The sequence below is a fragment of the Bombina bombina genome, chromosome 4 (assembly GCF_027579735.1).
Source record: "Bombina bombina isolate aBomBom1 chromosome 4, aBomBom1.pri, whole genome shotgun sequence".
NCBI classification, from domain to species: domain Eukaryota; kingdom Metazoa; phylum Chordata; class Amphibia; order Anura; family Bombinatoridae; genus Bombina; species Bombina bombina.
Genome location: NC_069502.1, coordinates 688,565,645 through 688,588,310, shown reverse-complemented (window position 1 = coordinate 688,588,310; position 22,666 = coordinate 688,565,645). Strand labels below are relative to the sequence as shown.

The following is a 22,666-nucleotide window of genomic DNA, read 5'->3' as shown; positions in this document are numbered from 1 at the left end:
TTATTATTTGTGTGTTTTCTTGTTTTTCTTTACAAGTTCAGCTAAACACTCTAAAAGGATCCGTATGGCTGGGAGGATTGTGTCAGTCCTTATTCAGCATTCAATCTGGTGACTGCATCCTTACTGTTGTTTTGAGCGGTTTGGTCTTCTGAGGCTCTGGAATTGTCCTTGGACTTGTTCCTGCTGTGGTTCTCTTCTTGAGACCTTTCGGACTTCGTCCGTTCCTCTTGTTCCTTCGGGGTACCTGGTTCCCTTCGGGAGTTGGTTCCTTTGTAGGGACATGGGCATTGTGGTCTCCTTGAGCTCTGTTTAGGGTTTCTTCTCCGGAGCTGGGGGATGCTCCGCATCCTTCTTTCATCTTCTCCTCTGATTTTTTTGGGGGTGATGTGGAGACTAGCCTTTGTTCGAGTGGCTTTGTCCTTGAGGTATAACCTTGTTCTTAGTCATAGTGTGGCTATTGCACCTAGGGCTCCAGTGACCTTGTTTCTGTCTTTGTTTCCTTAGTTCCTTGGAGCGTTGGACTCTGGCAAGGTGTGGTCTCGTCTTCTGGTCGGGACTTGCGAGTTTTTATCATTTATTGTATGGTATCTCCCAGTGGTCTGTTTTTTTATCAGATGGGGGATTTCAGTTTCCGGGTTCTTGCTTATTTGGGGGCTCGGACCTCTCCTCGCTCTGGTTCTTCCGGTGGCTGAAGGATCACTTCCAACGCTTTCAAAGACCAACGAGGTATGGGGTATGTCCTTGGTCGTTAACTGTATTTTTTTTAGAGGGCGTACCCCATACGTCGTCGGTCGTTAAGGGGTTAATTAAACAATTGTGCATTATATTCATATTATTTATTTTGCTTGATTTTCATGTAATTTAGCTCTGAAAACTAATCAATTTCTAATTCTCAGAGCTGGAAATGTATATTGCTGACTTCTCGATAATAACACCCCTATATATATCTGTCCCTAAATGGCTTTATTAGAAAATAACTGCAAAACAATGCATTGTATACTAATTATGACTGTGGCTAGCCTTGTTGTCTGCCACCTAGGTGGATAGGCTCCTCCAAATAAGGCAAATGGTGGGTGGAGTTTGGTTTCTGAAAAATAATTACTGTAAAAAAAGGCACAAAACATCTTGTAATTATGAGGTGTTTACTGTCCCTTTAAGTGGGATCAGGATAATTGGAAAATATTAGTTTGTGTATGTAACCTAATGATCTTGAGCAAATCATGATTTGGAAATGTCAAATCATGATTTGCTCAAGATCATTCAGTATGTATCAGTATATCTACTTTATCTATAGGCCAAAGCTGAACGGAATTGAATATTGAAATCAGTTGAAGATACAGGTTCAGAACGTTTATTTGCAATGTTTTCTTCTGTTGGCAGCTTTAAAGCTGTTCCATCCCCGTGGGCTGCGTCTTTATCCTGTAAGACGTTTGGCTCAATCTCCTGCTGGCAGCTTATAACAAACCTATGACAAGATTTGGCAAACCCCTTATTTAAAAAATGTCCAGAGAAATCATTTAAAAAGCCTATTAATTCTTTATTTTATTCTGTTCAAAATAAACAGATGCAAAGCCATTTATGAGGGGATATCTGGTAATTACAGACATTAAATTGTTTATTATTAAGGATAAATGTGCAACTCTGAAATGCTTCAGTAATTGCTCCTATTTCTAATCTTAATACTATTAAAGTTCCATCTGTCCGTTTTTAAAGAATTCTTTTACTCTAGTGTTACAATAATTTTTTGGCAAAGTATAGACCTCAAGCGTGATCATTTTTGGCAAACTATAGATATGAGTAAATAATATATTACTTTTGGGATTTGGATATTATCAGAAAAATACACTGGTGTAAATTAATTAAACTTTTAAACACAATTCTAGTTAAATGCATACAGAAAGAGAAGCGCTCTACCCGGAATAAACCACTCAGTAGCTTGTTCTATGGCAAGTTACCGCCTAGGAACAGCCTCTTTTAGCACAATTGGGGTTGGCTTTCTTTGGGCCTCGTCAGTGAGGTGCAGCCATATCCCTCTAAGCACATTGGGCAAGGAGTCCACATATTACAAATACATACAGAAAGAAAACTACTCTCTCAGGAGTGAACAACAGCTCAATATCTTTTTCTATGGTGATTAACCACCTGGGAGCAGATAATAGATAATCTGTCTTATTGCACATGTAGAAATATTTCATATTTCTTTCCTAAGATATGATGAGTCCACGGAATCAATTACTAGTGGGAATATCACTCCTGGCCAGCAGGAGGAGGCAAAGAGCACTACAGCAAAGCTGCCATATATGTCACTTCCCTTACTCTTAATCTCCAGTCATTCTCTTTACCTGCGGTGCAGGTGGAGGTGAAGTTATGGTGTCTGATCTACAATCAAGATTTTTTTTATTTTAAAAGCAGAGTAGGTTTGCTCTGATCTTTCTAAAGGGTCTAGCCTTAGCCCATATCAGTCACTTCAGTAGGGCAGTGGTGGCTTTTGAGCAATTTAGAACTTGTGGGGTACAATCCTCACTGCGTTTTATCAAAACATTTTGCTGCCCTAATTTAGATAGCCTGAGTAAGTTTACTCAGTCTTTCTGTATTTCCACAGGTCCATGTGAGGGATGGCATCCTCTCAAACCAGGTGAGCTGTCCTACTGCTGGACAGATAAATGTTAAGGTAAGTGCCAGTTTTATTTTTCTATGTAAGCAGGGAAAAATGTGGCATTTATTAATCTGAAACGCTGCAGGGGACGTTTTTTTATTATTCCTGTTAGGGTGCAGGTTTTTATGGCAGTTTTTGCAGGCACTGTTAGTGTGAGGAGTTATTTATTTTATTGATGGCTCAGTGAAGATCCGTTCTTAGTAACAGATTATGGGGGTTTTATTGTTTTTAAGCCTGTTTTCAAGAAAGTTGTTTTTTTTTTTGTTTTTTTTTAAAAAAAGGCTTTTTTGTCAGCTGTAGGACCGCCCCTTTTAGGGAGGTTCTGATTCTTTGATGTCAGAGCTTTTTTGGTGCTTTTCTTCACTTCCTGTAAGAGGGAGGTGCACATATTTCAGATGGCTCTGCTGTTTTTGCTTCTCTGGAATCCGGATTGTAAACGGGATTGTTTTTTTCCTCAGTTTGCTGCTGGTTGCAGGGCAGGTAGGGCACCTCAGTAATTCTGCTGAGGTGTAGTGTTGCCTGGGGTACGTTTTCCTTGATTTGGTAAATTTAAAAGGAACATCTATTTATGAACGTTTTTTTTGTTTGTTCTGTATTGCATCATTTGTTAAAAAAAAAAAAAGTTAAAAAAAAAAAATGTTTTTATTTGCTTCTTTTTTTGTATTATGGATCAAGAGGCTGTGCAGGATGTTACCTGTAGCTTATGTTTTGATGCCCAGGTGGAACCCCCAGTACATTTTTGTTCTTCATGTATTGAAAGAACTTTAGCTTATAGAAATAGACTTTTTGACCCTGAGCCATCATTAGCTAAGGCGGATGCTGTTCAGGAGCCTCCTGATTCAGATGTGTCGCAGCTGTCTCCTCAAGCGTCCCAATCCTATTCATCTACACACCTCTCATGCTCTGCCTGGGGTTACTTTGCAGGATATTGCTGCCCAGGTATCCTCTGCGGTATCTGAGGCGTTGTCTGCTTTTCCCATGCTGCAGGGAAAATGCAAAAGGAAATGTAAAGAAACAGTAACAAAGGTTTCTGATCCTGAAGTGGTTAATCAAAGTATTTCCTCTCAGAAGTCTGAGAATGAAGATTCTTCGGGTGCATCTGAGGGTGAAATCTCAGATTCAGGCAGTATAATTCCTTCTGCTGATGCTGAAGTTGTGTCCTTCAGATTTAAGCTGGAACACCTCCGCTTGTTACTTAAGGAGGTTTTGGCTACCTTGGATGACTCTGATACTACTCTCGTTGTTAACCCTAAGAAGTCTAGTAAGCTGAACAAGAATTTTGATGTTCCCTCTGCGGTGGAGGCATTTTCTGTTCCAGACCGTGCTTCTGAGATTATTGCACGGGAGTGGGAGAGACCTGGTATTCCTTTTTCTCTATCTCCTATTTTTAAGAAAATGTTCCCTATAGCTGACTATTAAAGAGTCATGGCAAATGGTTCCTAAGGTGGAATGAGCTATTTCCACTTTGGCTAAGAAGACCACTATTCCCATAGAGGATAGTTGTTCCTTTAAGGATCCAATGGATAAGAAATTGGAGGCACTATTAAAGAAAATGTATGTTCATCAAGGTCTTCAATGGCAGCCTGCGGCTTACTGGTTTGATGCCTTGTCTAATTTCATTCAGACAGATACTCCTCTTGAGGAGATCCAGGACAGGATTAAGGCTCTTAAATTAGGCAAATTCTTTATTACGGATGCTTCCTTACAGGTCATTAAACTGGGAGCAAAAATGTCTGGTTTTGCAGTTCTAGCTCGCAGAGCCCTTTGGTTAAAATCCTGGTCTGCGGATGTTTCTTCTAAATCTAAGTTATTAGCTATTCCCTACAAGGGTAAGACCTTGTTTGGGACTGATTTGATGACATTATGTCAGATATCACAGGAGGAAAGGGATCTTTTCTACCACAGGATAAAAAGAATAAGCAGAAAGGGTGTCAGAGTAATTTTCGTTCCTTTCGTAACTTTAGAGGTAAACCCTCAGCTTCCTCTTCCAAGCAGGAACTATCCAAGTCTTCCTGCAAGTCTGATCAGTCTTGGAACTAGGGGAAACAGTCTAAGAAACCTACGGCTGAATCCAAGTCAGCATGAAGGGTCGACCCCCAATCCAGGAACGGATCTAGTAGGGGGCAGGCTTTCTCAATTTGCTCACGCTTGGATACAAGATTTCCCAGACCTGTGGGCTGTGGAAATTGTATCTCAGTGGTCTCAGTGGTACAAGATAGAATTCAAGACGTTTCCTCCCAGAGGCAGGTTTCTTCTCTCAAGATTATCTGTAGACCAGATAAAAAGAGAGGAGTTCTTAAATTGTATCAAGGATTCTTTTGCCCTGGGAGTTAAAGTTCCAGTTCCTCCGCAGGAACAGGGTCTGGGATTTTATTAAAATCTGTTTATGGTTCCCAAGAAAGAGGGGAATTTCAGACCTTTTTTAGACCTAAAGTGTTTAAACAACTTCCTCAGAGTACCGTCCTTCAAGATGGAGACTATACGTTCCATTCTTCCTTTGGTTCAAGAGAGTCAGTTTATGACACCCATAGACTTAAAGGATGTGTACCTTCATGTTCCTATTTCACCGGGATCATCACAAATTTCTAAGGTTTGCTTTCTTAGACAATCATTTTCAGTTTGTGGCTTTTCCATTTGGCCTTGCCACAGCTCCCAGAATTTTCTCAAAGGGCTCCCATGGTTGGAAGGTGAATCTGGGAAAGAGTTCTCTGATTCCAGCCACAAGAGTAGTGTTTTTAGGGCCCATTATAGACTCCCTTCTAATGAAGATATTTCTGACAGAGCCTTACGCTACACAGGGGAAACAGCTGAGACTGAGAGCACTACCCCACAGCAGAGAAAGGCATTTTCTGGAGCGGTAATATGCTTGACCCTTAAGACAGCTGTGTCTTACATGCACATTTACTTTCTACATCTGGTACGCAGAATACCTATCGTTTTTATCATTTTAATTGTGTAATAAATAAATCTCTTTACACTTGAGTCCAGTTGCGCTCTTCTTCTCTTATCTTTCAGCTTTTGCCTTCTCCTAAGGGACATTCGATGATACACCCTCAGAAAAGCAGCACACACCATTTTGTTTGGTGAGGACTAAAGAACCTAATTAACTGTTTCAAAGCTTACCAAACTGGTGAGACTAACCTGTTAAGGAATATACTTTTAAAAGACTGTTTTTATCATTTCACTTGCAGTGTGTTATAGTTTAAGTGTTTTTGTAAGCTTAAATTGCATATTGTACACGTTACTTTTATTATACATTTTTTTCTATGCATATTTTTTTCATATCAATAAGCTGCAATCATTTGTATAGTTAGTTTATAAGAGTAATATATTTGGGAACCCCAAGCAGATTTTTTGATTATATGAGACAGCCTTTGATTACAACTATTTTAGGTAATACACTTACATTGTATTACAAACACTCTAATTGCAGAGATATCAAGTTTTTTAGATATACTTCCCCTTTTCAGCAGCGCTGAAACTTTGTTTCTGTTTCTTTAGTTATGCATGTTAAGGCAATGGAAAAGGGACTATGCGGATCTGTCTCCGCAAATAGTTCTGGATCAGACAACAAGGAACTCTCTTCTGTGGTGGTTGTCTCAGGAACACCTCTCCCAGGGAACTTGCTTTCGTAGACCTTCCTGGGTGATCGTGACTATGGATGCCAGCCTTCTAGGGGAGCAATTTGGGGGTCATTGAAGACTCGGGGGCTTTGGACTTGGGAGGAGTCAGTTCTCCTTATAAACATTCTAGAATTGAGAGCGATTTTCTATGCTCTACTGGCCTGGCCTCAGTTAGCCTTAGCCCGGTTTATCAGGTTCCAGTCGGACAACAGAACATCGGTGGCGTACATCAACCACCAGGGGGAAACTCTGAGTTCCTTGGCCATGACAGAGGTGGCCCGGATAATCCAGTTGGCAGAGTCTCACAACTGTTGTCTTTCTGCAATCCACATCTCAGGAGTGGACAATTGGGAGGCAGATTTTCTGAGCCGACAGACCTTTCATCCGGGGGAATGGGAACTCCATCCGTAAGTATTTTCCAGTTTAATCCTCAATTGGGGGCAGCCAGAACTGGATCTCATGGCTTGTCGGCAGAATGTGAAGCTTCTGAGGTACGGCTCGAATCCACAGGCTTTCTTGATAGATGCTCTGGCAGTCCCTTGGAATTTGTCTAGCTTACATATTTCTGCCGTTCGCTCTCCTGCCAAGAGTCATTGCTCTGATCAAGCAGGAAAGGGTGTCGGTGATTCTCATAGCGCCGGCGTGGCCTTGCAGGATCTGGTATGCAGATCTAGTGGAAATGTCGTCTCTACCTTCCTCTGAGGAAGGACCTTCTACTTCAGGGTCCTTTTCTTCCTCCAAATCTCATTTCTCTAAAGCTGACTGCTTGGAGATTGAATGCTTTATTTTATCTAAGCGTGGGTTTTCAGAGTCGGCCATTGAGACCACGATTCAGGCTCGTAAGCCTGTGACAAGAAAGATTTACTATAAGATATGACGTAAATATCTGTATTGGTGTGAATCCAGAGGCTACTCTGGATTCCTAGGATTTTGTCTTTTCTCCGGGAGGGTCTGGAGAAGGGTTTGTCAGCAGGTACTCTGAAAGGTCAGATTTCTGCATTGTCTATTTTATTTCATAAGCATTTGGCGGATGTGCCAGACGTGCATTCTTTTTGTCAGGCCTTGGTTAGGATCAGGTCTGTGTTTAAGCCTTAACCTTGTTCTTAGAGTTTTACAGCGGGCTCCATTTGAACCTATGCATTCCTTAGATATTAAGATGTTATCTTGGAAGGTTTTGTTTCTTGTTGCTAATTCTTCTGCTCTGAGAGTTTCGGAACTCTCGGCTCTGCAGTTTGATTCTCCTTATCTTATTTTTCATTCTGATTAGGTGGTTCTACTTACTAAATTAGGTTTCCTACCTAAGGTTTTTTCTAACAAAAATATTAATCAGGAGATTGTGGTTCCTTCTTTGTGTCCTAATCCTTCTTCTCTTAAGGAGCGTTTGTTGCACAACCTAGATGTTGTGCGTTCTTTGAAGTTTTATCTTCAGGCGACTAAGGACTTTCGTCAGTCTTCTGCTTTATTTGTTTTTCTGGGAAGCGCAAGGGTCAGAAAGCTACGATTACTTCTCTTTCTCTTTGGCTAAGGAGTTTAATTTGTTTGGCCTATGAGACTGCTGGACAGCAACCTCCTGAGAGAATCACTGCTCATTCCACGAGGGCTGTTTCTTCTTCCTGGGCATTTAAAAATTAAGCTTCTGTGGAACAGATTTGCAAGGCTGTAACTTGGTCCTCTTTGCATACTTTTTCAAAGTTTTATAAATTTGATACTTTTGCCTTGGCTGAGGCTTCTTTTGGGAGAAGGGTTCTTCAGGCAGTGGTGCCTTCTGTTTAGGTATACCTGTCTTGTCCCTCCCTTATCATCTGTGTCCTCTAGCTTGGGTATTCCCACTAGTAATTGATGATTCTGTGGACTCACCATATCTTAGGAAAGAAAACATAATTTATGCTTACCTGATAAATTTATTTATTTCCGGATATGGTGAGTCCATGGCCCATCCTTTATTTAAGACAGTTAGTTTTTCTAAAAACCTCAGGCACCTCTACACTTTTGTGTTATCTTATTTTTCCTTCGGCCGAATGACTGGGGATTATGGGTAAGGGAAGTGACCATATATAGCAGCTTTGCTGTAGTAAGCTCTTTGCCTCCTCCTGCTGGCCAGGAGTGATATTCCCACTAGTAATTGATGATTCCGTGGACTCACCATATCCGGAAATAAATAAATTTATCAGGTAAGCATAAATTATGTTTTTAACCTTCCATGTATACTGTACTTGTTAAATTTCCTTATCAATTTTAGCTTTAGACTCATTTTCAGATGTCAGTACTGTTGGTTGAGAGATTGTATTTGCTCAGTCTAACTAAGCTGACATGGGTAAAGAGTATGCTTCTTTCACTTTGCATAGCTTCTAAACCTATCAAGCAAAGACAAAAGTTTATGTGGCTATAGGGTTTTTAGCTATGAGAACATGGCGCAGAATTCAACAATAAGAAAAAAGGTCAAATAATAGAGTGTCTGAAACTAAAGTATTCACACACAGCTCATCATGACTACATAAGCTAAAAGTGTAATCATTTGCTTGCGGAAATCCTCAAAGAAAGTACAGTTTGCGACATGTAGACGTACAAAGTTTACAACCTCAAGTACAACTGTCATGGTGAAATGCTGGTTTGTTAGTGTAATATGGAAACTGAGAAAGTTAACAGACTTGCCATTAATTGCACAGCACATGCTTTTGCCAGGTCATTGAGTCTGTGAATATACTGTAGTATGCTGCATACAAATGAGAAATGTAGGTAGCTAAAAACTAAGTGAGGCTCATTTTGAGTACACAGAATAGGCCACCACCAGATGTTGGTTCACCCCCCAGGAATGGCAAGGTCTTGGTAACTATTTTAAGGTCAAAAGTACCAAAATAAGGGAAATATTAGTACATTTTGGGTTAAATTCTGACTTAGGACCCCGATCTAATGTTCTTCACGAGTTTTTGATCTTTAGGCCCAAGCTGTGTCTGCTCTACTTGATGGCAAGTTCCACCATTCAGTTGTTTATTTTAAGCATAGGAACATAGCTTAGGGCAGATAAGAACAATAGGCTAAACAAATCTGCCCTAAATTTCCCAAAAATGTAGACTTTCTAATTGGTATAGACGTATGCTTATCTCAGGGCATTCTTGAAGACCCCACCTTACTTCCTCTATTGGAGGTTTATTAATATTGCTTGCAAAATGATTTAGAAGTTCAATAAAGTATGATATATGTTACACCCTGCAGAATATATATTTATTATTTGTAATTTTGTTTCCATTGGTGGGGGGGGAGGGGTTAGTACTCAAAAATTGGTTCTAAATTGATGCTTTGAACTCACAGATTATGTCATTTAGCATATTTTGAGTCTGTTACTTTCCCATAATTTTAACTCTGTTTTTCCATAAATGAGTTCATAGGCTCCCCTTTACTCAGTCTTCAAATGTGTTTCAGATAAGAAGATATAAACTGGGTCACTACCAATTATGTAATGTTGTTTTAGATTCTTATCGCCATGGCAACCCACTTCAACATTCTTAAACAACTGACAACACTCCAGTCTGCACAAAAAAATGTATTATCCGAGAGATGAATGCACCATGCATCATCATATACTGTCACATTGCTGGCTCGTCTCTTCACAGCAACTTTGGTCACAGCTTATGCAACACATTTTTTAGACAATTGGAAACACATGTCTTGTGTGTATGCTCATAATTAAAAGGACATGGAACTCCCGCATTTTCTATCATACATTTATAAGAGCATGCCTTTAATTTTACATTTTTGTTTGGAAAACAAATGCTTTAACTTAATATGCATTGATGATGTTGGAAAACCCCAGGGGAAACTCAGTTATGCATGATTTTGTTTTAGTTACTCATGCAATGCCTTGCCAAACAGATATAGTCAAAATATAAATGTTTGCAACATAAACTGAATATCTTAAATCATGGTTCTATGAAATGTTGTGAATGAAGAATACATTTCTTTTTAATGAGTTTTATTACTTGTCTAGTGGAAACTTGCTGTGTTAAAGGGACAAGAAACGCAACAATTTTTCTTTAATGATTGAGATAGCGAATACATTTTTAAACAACTTTCCTGTTTAATTCTATTATCAAATGTTCTTCATTCATTTGCTATCCTTTGTTGAAAAAGCAGCAATGCACAACTGGGAGCTAGCTAAATGCCCATGGGTGAGTCAATATCATGAGTCATGTATGTGCAGCCACCATTCAGCAGCTGCTGATCCTACCTAGCTATCATTTTCACCAAAGGATATCAAAAGAAGAAAACAAATTAGATAATAGAAGTAAAATAGAAAGTTGTTTAAAAATCACACGCTCTAAAGAAAAAATGTGGGTTTGCTTTCCCTTTAAGGAATACATTACTGTTGCGTGGTGGTTCAGCTGCAGTTTAAATTTTAAACGGGAATTATTCTGTTTATCTTCTGTTTCAATGCACAGAAAAAAATCTGTGTAAACATGGATTTTGTCTATTTTTTTTATTTATTTTTTACATAATTGCTATTTTTTCTGCTGCTCATACGGATGTTACCACTTTGTAATGCTCATTTGTACTTAACCCTTTAAGGACACAGCTTTCAGTTTGCTCAATTGTTTTATGACGGAAAAATTCCGTCATATGTCCTTAAGAGGTTAAAGGGTTAAGTTATCATATTTAAATATGTATCACGTATACTACCATGTAGATCCCCTTGGTTAACCAAAACACACAAGGCAGTCAAGGGGTTAAAATACTTATGTTTGACATACAGCAGTCCTTGATTGTCAGCTTCATAAATGCAACAGTGACTTAAAGGGACACTGAACCCAATTTTTTTCTTTCATGGTTCAGAAAGAGCATGCATTTTTAAGCAACTTTCTAATTTATTCCTATTATCAATTTTTCTTCGTTCACTTGCTTTCTTTATTTGAAAAATAAGGCATCTTGGTTAAAGTGAAGGTAAAGTGGGGCAGTGTGGAATAGGTAGTTGGCTTTATTACAATATATATAACAAGGTCGATTAGGTTTTTGTTTTTTAAATGATTAATGAATATTTTTATTTTTAATTTTAGTTAGAAATCCTTACTGCTCCGTTCCTCCGCCCCTTTTCTTTTTCCTAGTTGTTCTCTCAATTCTGTGACGTAGAGAGCAGTCCCACCCGCTCTCTACGTAGGCATCCAAGCTCACTAATGAAATGAGGAGCGGTGCGCATGCGCAATGCACCTCTATATGCAATGGCTAAGACGCTAAATGAAGCGCAGGCGTGGTGGATAGAAGGGGCGTTTTGTGTGGGGAGTTGGCCGCCTAACGGACAGAAAATCAATTGGGCAAATGAGGTGACGTCACCAATAAGAAAGTCGTATACCGGCGTCGGGAGGAGATGGGGTATGTTAAAATCGGATCAAATATCCTGAATAAAAGTTTTATTTTATCATTTAAAAAAAAACTCATGAATGAAAGTGGGGTTTATTTTTTATACTAATTACATTGATATTTCCAATACCGATCAACTTTACCTTCACTTTAAGGAGCCAGACAATTTTTGGTTCAGACCATGGACAGCACTTGTTTATTGGTGCTGTCCAATCAGCAAGGACAACCCAGGTTGTGAACCAAAAATTGGCTGGCTTCTAAGCTTACATTCTTGCTTTTCAAATAAAGATAGCAAGAGAATGAAGAAACATTGATAATAGCGGTAAGTAAGTTGCTTAAAATTGTATGCTCTATCTAAATCATGAAATAATGTGGGTTCTGTGTCCCTTTAACTATTTGATTGCCCAGAAAACACAAGGGTTAAAATTGATGATGTGTGATACATTATCAGCATTGGTTTAAAGGGATATGAAACATTTTTTTTTTTTCTTTCATGATTCAGATAGAGCACTCTATTTTAAGCAACTTTCTTATTTACTTAAATGATCATGTTTTCTTTGTTCTCTTGGTATCTTTATTTGAAAAGCAGGATTGTACGTTTAGGGGCTGGCCCATTTTTGGTTCAGCACCTGGGTAGAACTTGCTGATTGGTGGCTAAATGTGGCCACCAATCAGCAAGCGCTACCCAGGGTTCTGAACCAAAAAACAAACAAATTGGGTTTCACAACCCTTTAAACCTTTGATTGTGCACAAAAGATATCAGTGAAATAATGAATGTCCAGAAAACATGCTGCAATAATTTTAGCTATTTTCCCCTTTCTTGTGACTCACACAGAAGCTTGATTAAAAAAAATATGAAGGGTATGGTAGGGCAGGTTAAATTGTTATAGTACGTAGTTATTTTACTGAAATGTGTGTATGTTTCCTTTGGTAGGTTGGGTGAAGATGACAACCTGTTTGAGATAAATATGGCTAACAATGGCTGTGAGGTCCATCGGTTTGACCCAAGCATTAGATCTGCTCATATTCATGAAGGGGAACGTCTCTGGCACCATCGCCTCTCCATTGATTGGAGAGATCCCAATCCTGCTATTGCCTCACATAATTTACACAGCAACACTAAAAAACTAGGCATTATCCTAAATGAATTTGGGCACTCGAAGGTAAGTGAAATATGTACATATTCCTATTAACTTCATACATCATGTAAAGGCTGAATGCATAGTCATTAGGTCTAGTCTTCGCATACAAAGACAGAGAACCCATTTATGCTGGGCAAATTCAGTTTTCTGAACAATATGACAAAATATAGAGGTAGCACATGCTATACAAATAAAATATTAATAAATATTTATATTTTATTAAACTTAAAGGGATATAAAAGTGTAAAAAGAAAATGTTCTAATGTGTTAAACACTATTGGTTAAACACATACGCCTAGATTTAGAGTTTGGCGGTAGCCGTCAAAACCAGCGTTAGAGGCTCCTAACGCTGGTTTTGGGCTACCGCTGGTATTTAGAGTCTTGTAGGTAAGGGTCTAACGCTCACTTTCCAGCCGCGACTTTTCCATACCACAGATCCCCCTACGTCAATTGCGTATCCTATCTTTTCAATGGGATCTTTCTAACGCCGGTATTTAGAGTCTTGGCTGAAGTGAGCGTTAGAATTCTAACGACAAAACTCCAGCCACAGAAAAAAGCCAGGAGTTAAGAGCTTTCTGGGCTAACGCCGGTTCATAAGGCTCTTAACTGCTGTGCTCTAAAGTACACTAACACCCATAAACTACCTATGTACCCCTAAACCGAGGTCCCCCCACATCGCCGCCACTCTATTAAAAATTTTTAACCCCTAATCTGCCAACCGCACACCGCCGCCACCTACGTTATTCCTATGTACCCCTAATCTTCTGCCCCTAATACCGCAGACACCTACATAATATTTATTAACCCCTAATCTGCCGCCCCCAACGTCGCCTCCACCTACCTACACTTATTAACCCATAATCTGCCGACCGGACCTCACCGCTACTATAATAAATGTATTAACCCCTAATCCGCCTCACTCCCGCCTCAATAAACCTATAATAAATAGTATTAACCCCTAATCTTCCCTCCCTAACATCGCCGACACCTAACTTCAAGCATTAACCCCTAATCTGCCGACCGGACCTCACCGCTACTCTAATAAATTTTTTAACCCCTAAAGCTAAGTCTAACCCTAACCCTAACACCCCCCTAAGTTAAATATAATTTTTATCTAACGAAATAAATTAACTCTTATTAAATAAATTATTCCTATTTAAAGCTAAATACTTACCTGTAAAATAAACCCTAATATAGCTACAATATAAATTATAATTATATTGTAGCTATTTTAGGATTAATATTTATTTTACAGGCAACTTTGTAATTATTTTAACCAGGTACAATAGCTATTAAATAGTTAATAACTATTTAATAGCTACCTGGTTAAAATAATTACAAAATTACCTGTAAAATAAATCCTAACCTAAGTTACAATTAAACCTAACACTACACTATCAATAAATTAATTACATACAAATACCTACAATTAAATACAATGAAATAAACTAACTAAAGTACAAAAAATTAAAAAGAACTAAGTTACAAAAAATAAAAAAATATTTACAAACATTAGAAAAATATTACAACAATTTTAAACTAATTACACCTACTCTAAGCCCCCTAATAAAATAACAAAGACCCCCAAAATAAAAAATGCCCTACCCTATTCTTAAATTAAAATAGAAAAGCTCTTTTACCTTACCAGCCCTGAAAAGGGCCCTTTGCGGGGCATGCCCCAAAGAATTCAGCTCTTTTGCCTGTAAAAAAAAAACATACAATACCCCCCCCAACATTACAACCCACCACCCACGTACCCCTAATCTAACCCAAACCCCCCTTAAATAAACCTAACACTAAGCCCCTTAAGATCTCCCTACCTTGTCTTCACCACACCGGGTCCCGATCAGTCCAGAAGAGCCTCCGATGTCTTGATCCAAGCCCAAGCGGGGGGCTGATGATGTCCATGATCCGGCTGAAGTCTTCATCCAAGCGGGAGCTGAAGAGGTCAGCCAATCAGATTGAGCTCGCATTCTATTGGCAGTTCCGATCAGCCAATAGAATGCGAGCTCAATCTGATTGGCTGATCGGATCAGCCAATCGGATTGATCTTGAATCTGATTGGCTGATTCCATCAGCCAATCAGAATTTTCCTACCTTAATTCCGATTTGCTGATAGAATCCTATCAGCCAATCGGAATTCGAGGGACGCCATCTTGCATTCGTCGGGAAGTCGTCGGTGAAGATGGATGTTCCGTGTCGGCAGGATGAACATGGATCCGGAAGAAAGAAGATTGAAGATGCCGCTTGATAGAAGACTTCAGTCGGATCATGGACCTCTTCAGCTCCCGCTTGGATGAAGACTTCAGCCGGATCATGGACATCTTCAGCCCCCCGCTTGGGCTTGGATCAAGACATCGGAGGCTCTTCTGGACCGATCGGGACCTGGTGTGGTGAAGACAAGGTAGGGAGATCTTCAGGGGCTTAGTGTTAGGTTTATTTAAGGGGGGTTTGGGTTAGATTAGGGGTATGTGGGTGCTGGGTTGTAATGTTGGGGGGGTATTGTATGGGTTTTTTTTACAGGCAAAAGAGCTGAATTCTTTGGGGCATGCCCCGCAAAGGGCCCTTTTCAGGGCTGGTAAGGTAAAAGAGCTTTTCTATTTTAATTTTAGAATAGGGTAGGGCATTTTTTTTATTTTGGGGGTCTTTGTTATTTTATTAGGGGGCTTAGAGTAGGTGTAATTAGTTTAAAATTGTTGTAATATTTTTCTAATGTTTGTAAATATTTTAGTTCTTTTTTATTTTTTGTACTTTAGTTAATTTCATTGTATTTAATTGTAGGTATTGTATTTAATTAATTTATTGATAGTGTAGTGTTAGGTTTAATTGTTGATAATTGTAGGTATTTTATTTAATTTATTTATTGATAGTGTAGTGTTAGGTTTAATTGTAACTTAGGTTAGGATTTTTTTTACAGGTAATTTTGTAATTATTTTAACTAGGTAACTATTAAATAGTTATTAACTATTTAATAGCTATTGTACCTGGTTAAAATAATTACAAAGTTGCCTGTAAAATAAATATTAATCCTAAAATAGCTACAATATAATTATAATTTATATTGTAGCTATATTAGGATTTATTTTACAGGTAAGTATTTAGCTTTAAATAGGAATAATTTATTTAATAAGAGTTAATTTATTTCGTTAGATTTAAATTATATTTAATTTAGGGGGTGTTAGTGTTAGGGTTAGACTTAGCTTTAGGGGTTAATACATTTATTATAGTAGCGGTGAGGTCCGGTCGGCAGATTAGGGGTTAATTATTGTAGGTAGGTGGAGGCAACGTTGGGGGCGGCAGATTAGGGGTTAATAAATATAATATAGGGGTCGGCGGTGTTAGGGGCAGCAGATTAGGGGTACATAGGTATAATGTAGGTTGCGGCAGTGTACGGAGCGGCAGATTAGGGGTTAAAAAAAATATGCAGGTGTCAGCGATAGCGGGGGCGGCAGATTAGGGGTTAATAAGTGTAATGCTAGGGGTGTTTAGACTCGGGGTACATGTTAGGGTGTTAGGTGCAGACTTAGGAAGTGTTTCCCCATAGGAAACAATGGGGCTGCGTTAGGAGCTTAACGCTGCTTTTTTGCAGGTGTTTGGTTTTTTTTCAGCTCAAACTGCCCCATTGTTTCCTATGGGGGAATTGTGCATGAGCACGTTTTTGAAGCTGGCCGCGTCCGTAAGCACCGCTGGTATTGAGAGTTGCAGTGGCGGTAAATATGCCTCTACGCTCCCTTTTTGGAGCCTAACGCAGCCATTCTGTGAACTCTAAATACCAGCGGTATTTAAAAGGTGCAGGAGAAAAAAAGCATGCGTTAGCTACGCGGGTCGTTACCGACAAAATTCTAAATCTAGCCGATAGGCTTCTGCTAGTTTCTAAGCCCTTAAAGGCTGTTTCTTATCTCAGGGTATTTTGACAGTTTTTTATGTTAGGCTGCACTAGTTCATGTGTGCCATATAGATAACATTGTGCTCACCCCCGTGGAGTTATTTGTGAGTCAGCACTGATTGGCTAAAATGCACGTCTGTCAAAAGAACTGAACTAAGGGGCAGTCTGCAGAGGCTTAGATACAAGGTAATCACAGTGGCAAAAAACATAATTTATGTTAACTGATAAATTCATCTCTTTAATATTGGCAAAAGTCCATGAGCTTTGCCCCTCCTGGTGGGATATACAAACCTACCAGGAGGGGCAAAGTTTCCCAAACCTCAAAATGCCTATAAATACACCCCTCACCACACCCACAATTCAGTTTAACGAATAGCCAAGTAGTGGGATGATAAAATAAGGAGTAAAAAAGCTTACAAAAAGAGGAACTGGAAAAATAATTGTGCTTTTATACAAAAATCATAACCACCATTAAAATGGTGGGCCTCATGGACTCTTGCCAATATGAAAGAAATTAATTTATCAGGTAAGTTCTTACATAAATTATGTTTTCTTTCATGTAATTGGCAAGAGTACATGAGCTAGTGACGTATGGGATAGAAATACCCAAGATGTGGAAGACCACAGAAGAGTCAATAGAAAGAGAGGGATAAAATAAATAAATTAAATCCACACAAAAAAATAAGTCTTTCTCATAAATTTCACATAAATTACAAGAAAAAAACTTAAATCATAAGCAGAAGAATGAAACTGAGACAGCTGCCTGAAGAACTTTTCTACCAAAGAATGCTTTAAAAGAAGCAAATACATCAAAATGGTAAAATTTAGTAAATGTATGCAAAGAAGACCAAGTTGCTGCTTTGCAAATCTGATCAACCAAAGCTTCATTCTTAAAAGCCCAAGAAGTGGCGACTGATCTAGTAGATTGAGCTGTAATTCTCTGAGGCGGAGAATGCCCCGCCTCCAAATAAGCCTTGTGAATCAAAAGCTTTAACCAAGATGCCAAAGAAATGACAGAGGCTTTCTGACCTTTCCTAGGACCAGAAAAAAAAAAAAAAGACTAGAAGTCTTCCTGAACTCTTTAGTAGCTTCAACATAATATTTCAAAGCTCTTACAACATCCAAAGAATGTAAAGACCTTTCAAGAGTATTTTTAGGATTAGGACACAAGGAAGGAACAATTTCCCTACTAAATTCACAACCTAAGGAAGAAATTGAAACAAAGTCCACAAAACAGCCTTATCTTGATGGAAAATCAGAAAAGGAGACTCTCACCAGAGAGAACAGACAATTCAGAAACTCTTCTAGCTGAAGAGATAGCCAAAAGGAACAACACTTTCCAAGAAAGTAGTTTAATATCCAAAGAATGCATAGGTTTAAAATGAGGAGCCTGCAAAGCCTTCAAAACCAAATTAAGACTTCAAGGAGGAGAGATTGATTTAATAACAGGTTTTATACGAACCAAAGCCTGAACAAAACAGTGAATATCAGGAAGCTTAGCAATCTTTCTATGAAATAAAACAGAAAGAGCAGAGATTTGTCCCTTCAAAGTACTTGCAGACAAACCTTTATCCAAACCATCCTGAAGAAACTGTAAAATTCTAGGCATTCTAAAAGAATGCAAAGAGAATTTATGAGAAGAACACCATGAAATATAGGTTTTCCAAACCCGATAATAAATATTCCTTGAAACAGACTTACGAGCCTCTAGCATAGTATTAATCATTGAGTCAGAGAAACCTCTATGACTAAGCACTAAGTGTTCAATTTCCATACCTTCAAATTTAGCGATTTGAGATCCTGATGGAAAAACGGCCCTTGAGACAGAATGTCTGGTCTTAAAGGAAGTGCATTGCAGTAATCTAGCCTAGAGGATACAAATGCATGGATTAATGTTGGCATATCATCCGGTGGAAGTAAGTGTTGTATCCTGGCTATGTTTTTCAGATATAAGTAGGCAGATTTTATTACGGAGGAAATCTGCTGTTTAAAAGATAGTCCAGCGTCAATCAGCACTCTGAGGTTTCGTACCTTTGCTGAACGAACGAGTTCAGAGCCACCAAGCTCCAGGCCAATTAGGTGATCGTGGGATATTTTTGATGCCTGGGGTTCCCTCACCAAGAGTAACTCTGTTTTTTCCTGGTTCACTTTGAGACAGCTAGCATTCATCCATTCTATGAGGTCTGTTAAGCAACTGTTTATGCGGCATGCTGGGTCTGTAGTATCTGGAGCAAAGGAGTAGTTGTGTGTCATCAGAGTAACAATGACACCTTAGGCCATTAATGATGCCCCTCAGTGGTAGTAAGTAAATTTGCGAATAGCATGGGAGACAGGATGGATCCTTGTTGAACTCCACAGGCCAGTTCTGTTGGTGCTGATGAGCTTGATCCTGATATTACTCTCTGTGATCTACCAGCGAAGAAAGATTTAAACAAGTTAAGGACTGTGCCTCCTAGACCACAGATGTGGTCAGTGGTGTCAAATGCAGCTGAGAGATCCAGGAGGATTAGAATGGAGTAATCACCTTTTGTCTCTTGCCATGAGGAGAACATTTAGCACTTGGACTAGCGCTGTTTCAGTGCTGTGGCGGCATCTGAAGCCTGACTGGAAAGGATCGAATATGTTCAGGCGTGATAGATGGGCTTCCAGTTGAGTTACCACTACTTTTTCAATTATTTTCCCCAGAAATGGGAGGTTGGATACTGGTCTGTAATTAGTCATGCAGTCTGAGTCTAATAAAGGTTTATTTAGGAGTGATTTTACCACAGCTTCTTTTAGAGGATCTGGGAAGACTCCTGGTTTTAGTGAACACTGCACTATTTTTGTGAGGACTGGGGCGAGTGTTTCAATTCATCCAGATATGAGCTGAGTTGGAGCAGGGTCTAAGTCACACGTAGTAGGGTGCAACTTTTGTATGGTGTTTTTAACTTCTTTTATATCCACATTTGTAAAAGTGGACCATAAACTGGGGCAATTTGGCATTCCATTGTAGTGGTTCTGGTGTGTAACTGTTTGGCCTGCTATGATAGTGGTTCGGATTGAGGAAATCTTGTCTCTGAAGAAGTTTGCAAATGCTTCACATTTATCCTGAGAAAAGTTGGTGGGGCTAAGCATGCTTGCTGGTTTGCAAAGCCTTTCTACTGTGCGAAACAGTTGCCTGGGTCTATTGTGGGAGAGTGCAATTTCATGTGATAAAAATGAAGATTTTTTTCTGAGTTATCTCGGATTGATATTTATTTAAATGTTTGGTAAGAGCGGCTTTATCCTCTGGATCATGTGTTCTGCGCCACTTTCTCTCAAGTTTACGTCCTGTTCTTTTCATTTCTCTGATGGAGCTATCAAACTACGGTGCATTGTTGTGGGTTTTGACAGTGCGTATGCGAGTTGGTGCAATGCTTTCTAGGGTGTCTCAATTTTAAATCTAAAGGAGGTTTCCTCCGTGGAAGGAGGTTTAGAAACTGAAGCATCCGACTCTCTGAAGCTACAGAGGTTAACTCATCCTCAGATAGCTGGGATATAATAGCTAAATCTGACAAATACAGGGAGTGCAGAATTATTAGGCAAGTTGTATTTTTGAGGATTAATTTTATTATTGAACAACAACCATGTTCTCAATGAACCCAAAAAACTAATTAATATCAAAGCTGAATATTTTTGGAAGTAGTTTTTAGTTTGTTTTTAGTTTTAGCTATTTTAGGGGGATATCTGTGTGTGCAGGTGACTATTACTGTGTATAATTATTAGGCAACTTAACAAAAAACAAATATATACCCATTTCAATTATTTATTTTTACCAGTGAAACCAATATAACATCTCAACATTCACAAATATACATTTCTGACATTCAAAAACAAAACAAAAACAAATCAGTGACCAATATAGCCACCTTTCTTTGCAAGGACACTCAAAAGCCTGCCATCCATGGATTCTGTCAGTGTTTTGATCTGTTCACCATCAACATTGCGTGCAGCAGCAACCACAGCCTCCCAGACACTGTTCAGAGAGGTGTACTGTTTTCCCTCCTTGTAAATCTCACATTTGATGATGGACCACAGGTTCTCAATGGGGTTCAGATCAGGTGAACAAGGAGGCCATGTCATTAGATTTTCTTCTTTTATACCCTTTCTTGCCAGCCACGCTGTGGAGTACTTGGACGCGTGTGATGGAGCATTGTCCTGCATGAAAATCATGTTTTTCTTGAAGGATGCAGACTTCTTCCTGTACCACTGCTTGAAGAAGGTGTCTTCCAGAAACTGGCAGTAGGACTGGGAGTTGAGCTTGACTCCATCCTCAACCCGAAAAGGCCCCACAAGCTCATCTTTGATGATACCAGCCCAAACCAGTGCTCCACCTCCACCTTGCTGGCGTCTGAGTCGGACTGGAGCTCTCTGCCCTTTACCAATCCAGCCACGGGCCCATCCATCTGGCCCGTCAAGACTCACTCTCATTTCATCAGTCCATAAAACCTTAGAAAAATCAGTCTTGAGATATTTCTTGGCCCAGTCTTGATGTTTCAGCTTGTGTGTCTTGTTCAGTGGTGGTCGTCTTTCAGCCTTTCTTACCTTGGCCATGTCTCTGAGTATTGCACACCTTGTGCTTTTGGGCACTCCAGTGATGTTGCAGCTCTGAAATATGGCCAAACTGGTGGCAAGTGGCATCTTTGCAGCTGCACGCTTGACTTTTCTCAGTTCATGGGCAGTTATTTTGCGCCTTGGTTTTTCCACACACTTCTTGCGAGCCTGTTGACTATTTTGAATGAAACGCTTGATTGTTCGATGATCACGCTTCAGAAGCTTTGCAATTTTAAGAGTGCTGCATCCCTCTGCAAGATATCTCACTATTTTTGACTTTTCTGAGCCTGTCAAGTCCTTCTTTTGACCCATTTTGCCAAAGGAAAGGAAGTTGCCTAATAATTATGCACACCTGATATAGGGTGTTGATGTCATTAGACCACACCCCTTCTCATTACAGAGATGCACATCACCTAATATGCTTAATTGGTAGTAGGCTTTCGAGCCTATACAGCTTGGAGTAAGACAACATGCATAAAGAGGATGATGTGGTCAAAATACTAATTTGCCTAATAATTCTGCACTCCCTGTATTTAGAAGACTCTAAGTCAGGAGAACTATGTTTAACCTTTCTCTTGCGTTTGTTAGAGCAAGGTAAGGCACTCAGGGCCGCAGGCACCGCCGATTGTAACTGAGCGGTAAAGTCCGCAGGAAAAATGCCCCCTCCAGATGGAGGATTAGTTGTGCTGCAGGGAACTGCATGTGGAGTGGGTAGGGTAGAAAGGGTAGTAATCTCTCGGGATCCAGATTCCCGAGAGGTAGACGGCTCAGAGGGGCTAATAGTGCTATGACTATTAAAAGGCTTGTCTCCCTTCTTAGACTTTAGAACAGTGCATTCTCTTTGCCTCCGGTGCAAGGAGGAGGTGAAGTTTTTAGTGTCTGATGAATTTCACTTCAATCAAGATTTTATTATTTTGAAAGCCAGAGTAGGTTTGCTCTGATCATTCCCTTCAAGATTGGGTATAGCTGTGCTCCATGTCGGCCTCTTCAGTAGGGCAATGGTGGCTTTAGAGCAGTTAGGAACTTGTGGAGTGGACTTCACTGCGTTTTCCTAACATTTTGCTGCCCTGATATAGAAAGCCAGAGTAGGCTTTGAGGGTTATCTCCCTGCCAGATAGCCAGAAATGCAGGTAAGTGCCTAATGTCTTCTGGTTTGGATAGGAGGCTGGCACTGTAATGTTAACAATGAGGGTTAAACATGTTTTATTAAACCTGCACACTTATGGGACAAGTATCCTGTAGTCAGGATTATTTCAGGCAGAGGCAGGCACTATGCATAGTGACAGAGACTGTAAGTTAACTCCGGTATCTCAGGGGTTAAACTTATTAGCTTGGCATAATTCAGAAACTTTATTAAGGAAAATATGTGTAGGATAGCAAACATTTAGATCGCATATTGCTATTTTCTTCAGATACGCTTTGAAAATGCGTCACAGGA

The 22,666-nt window shown here is 39.5% G+C and overlaps 1 protein-coding gene across 1 annotated transcript in view; it reads left to right on the top strand.

The window, feature by feature from the left end:
* METTL24 (methyltransferase like 24) overlaps window positions 1-22,666 on the top strand; it is a 153,634-nt gene that overhangs the window by 88,562 nt on the left and 42,406 nt on the right. The window contains exon 4 of the mRNA XM_053710852.1: window positions 12,563-12,791. Coding sequence (XP_053566827.1) covers window positions 12,563-12,791 — 229 coding nt within the window. The remainder of the gene's footprint in view (window positions 1-12,562; window positions 12,792-22,666) is intronic.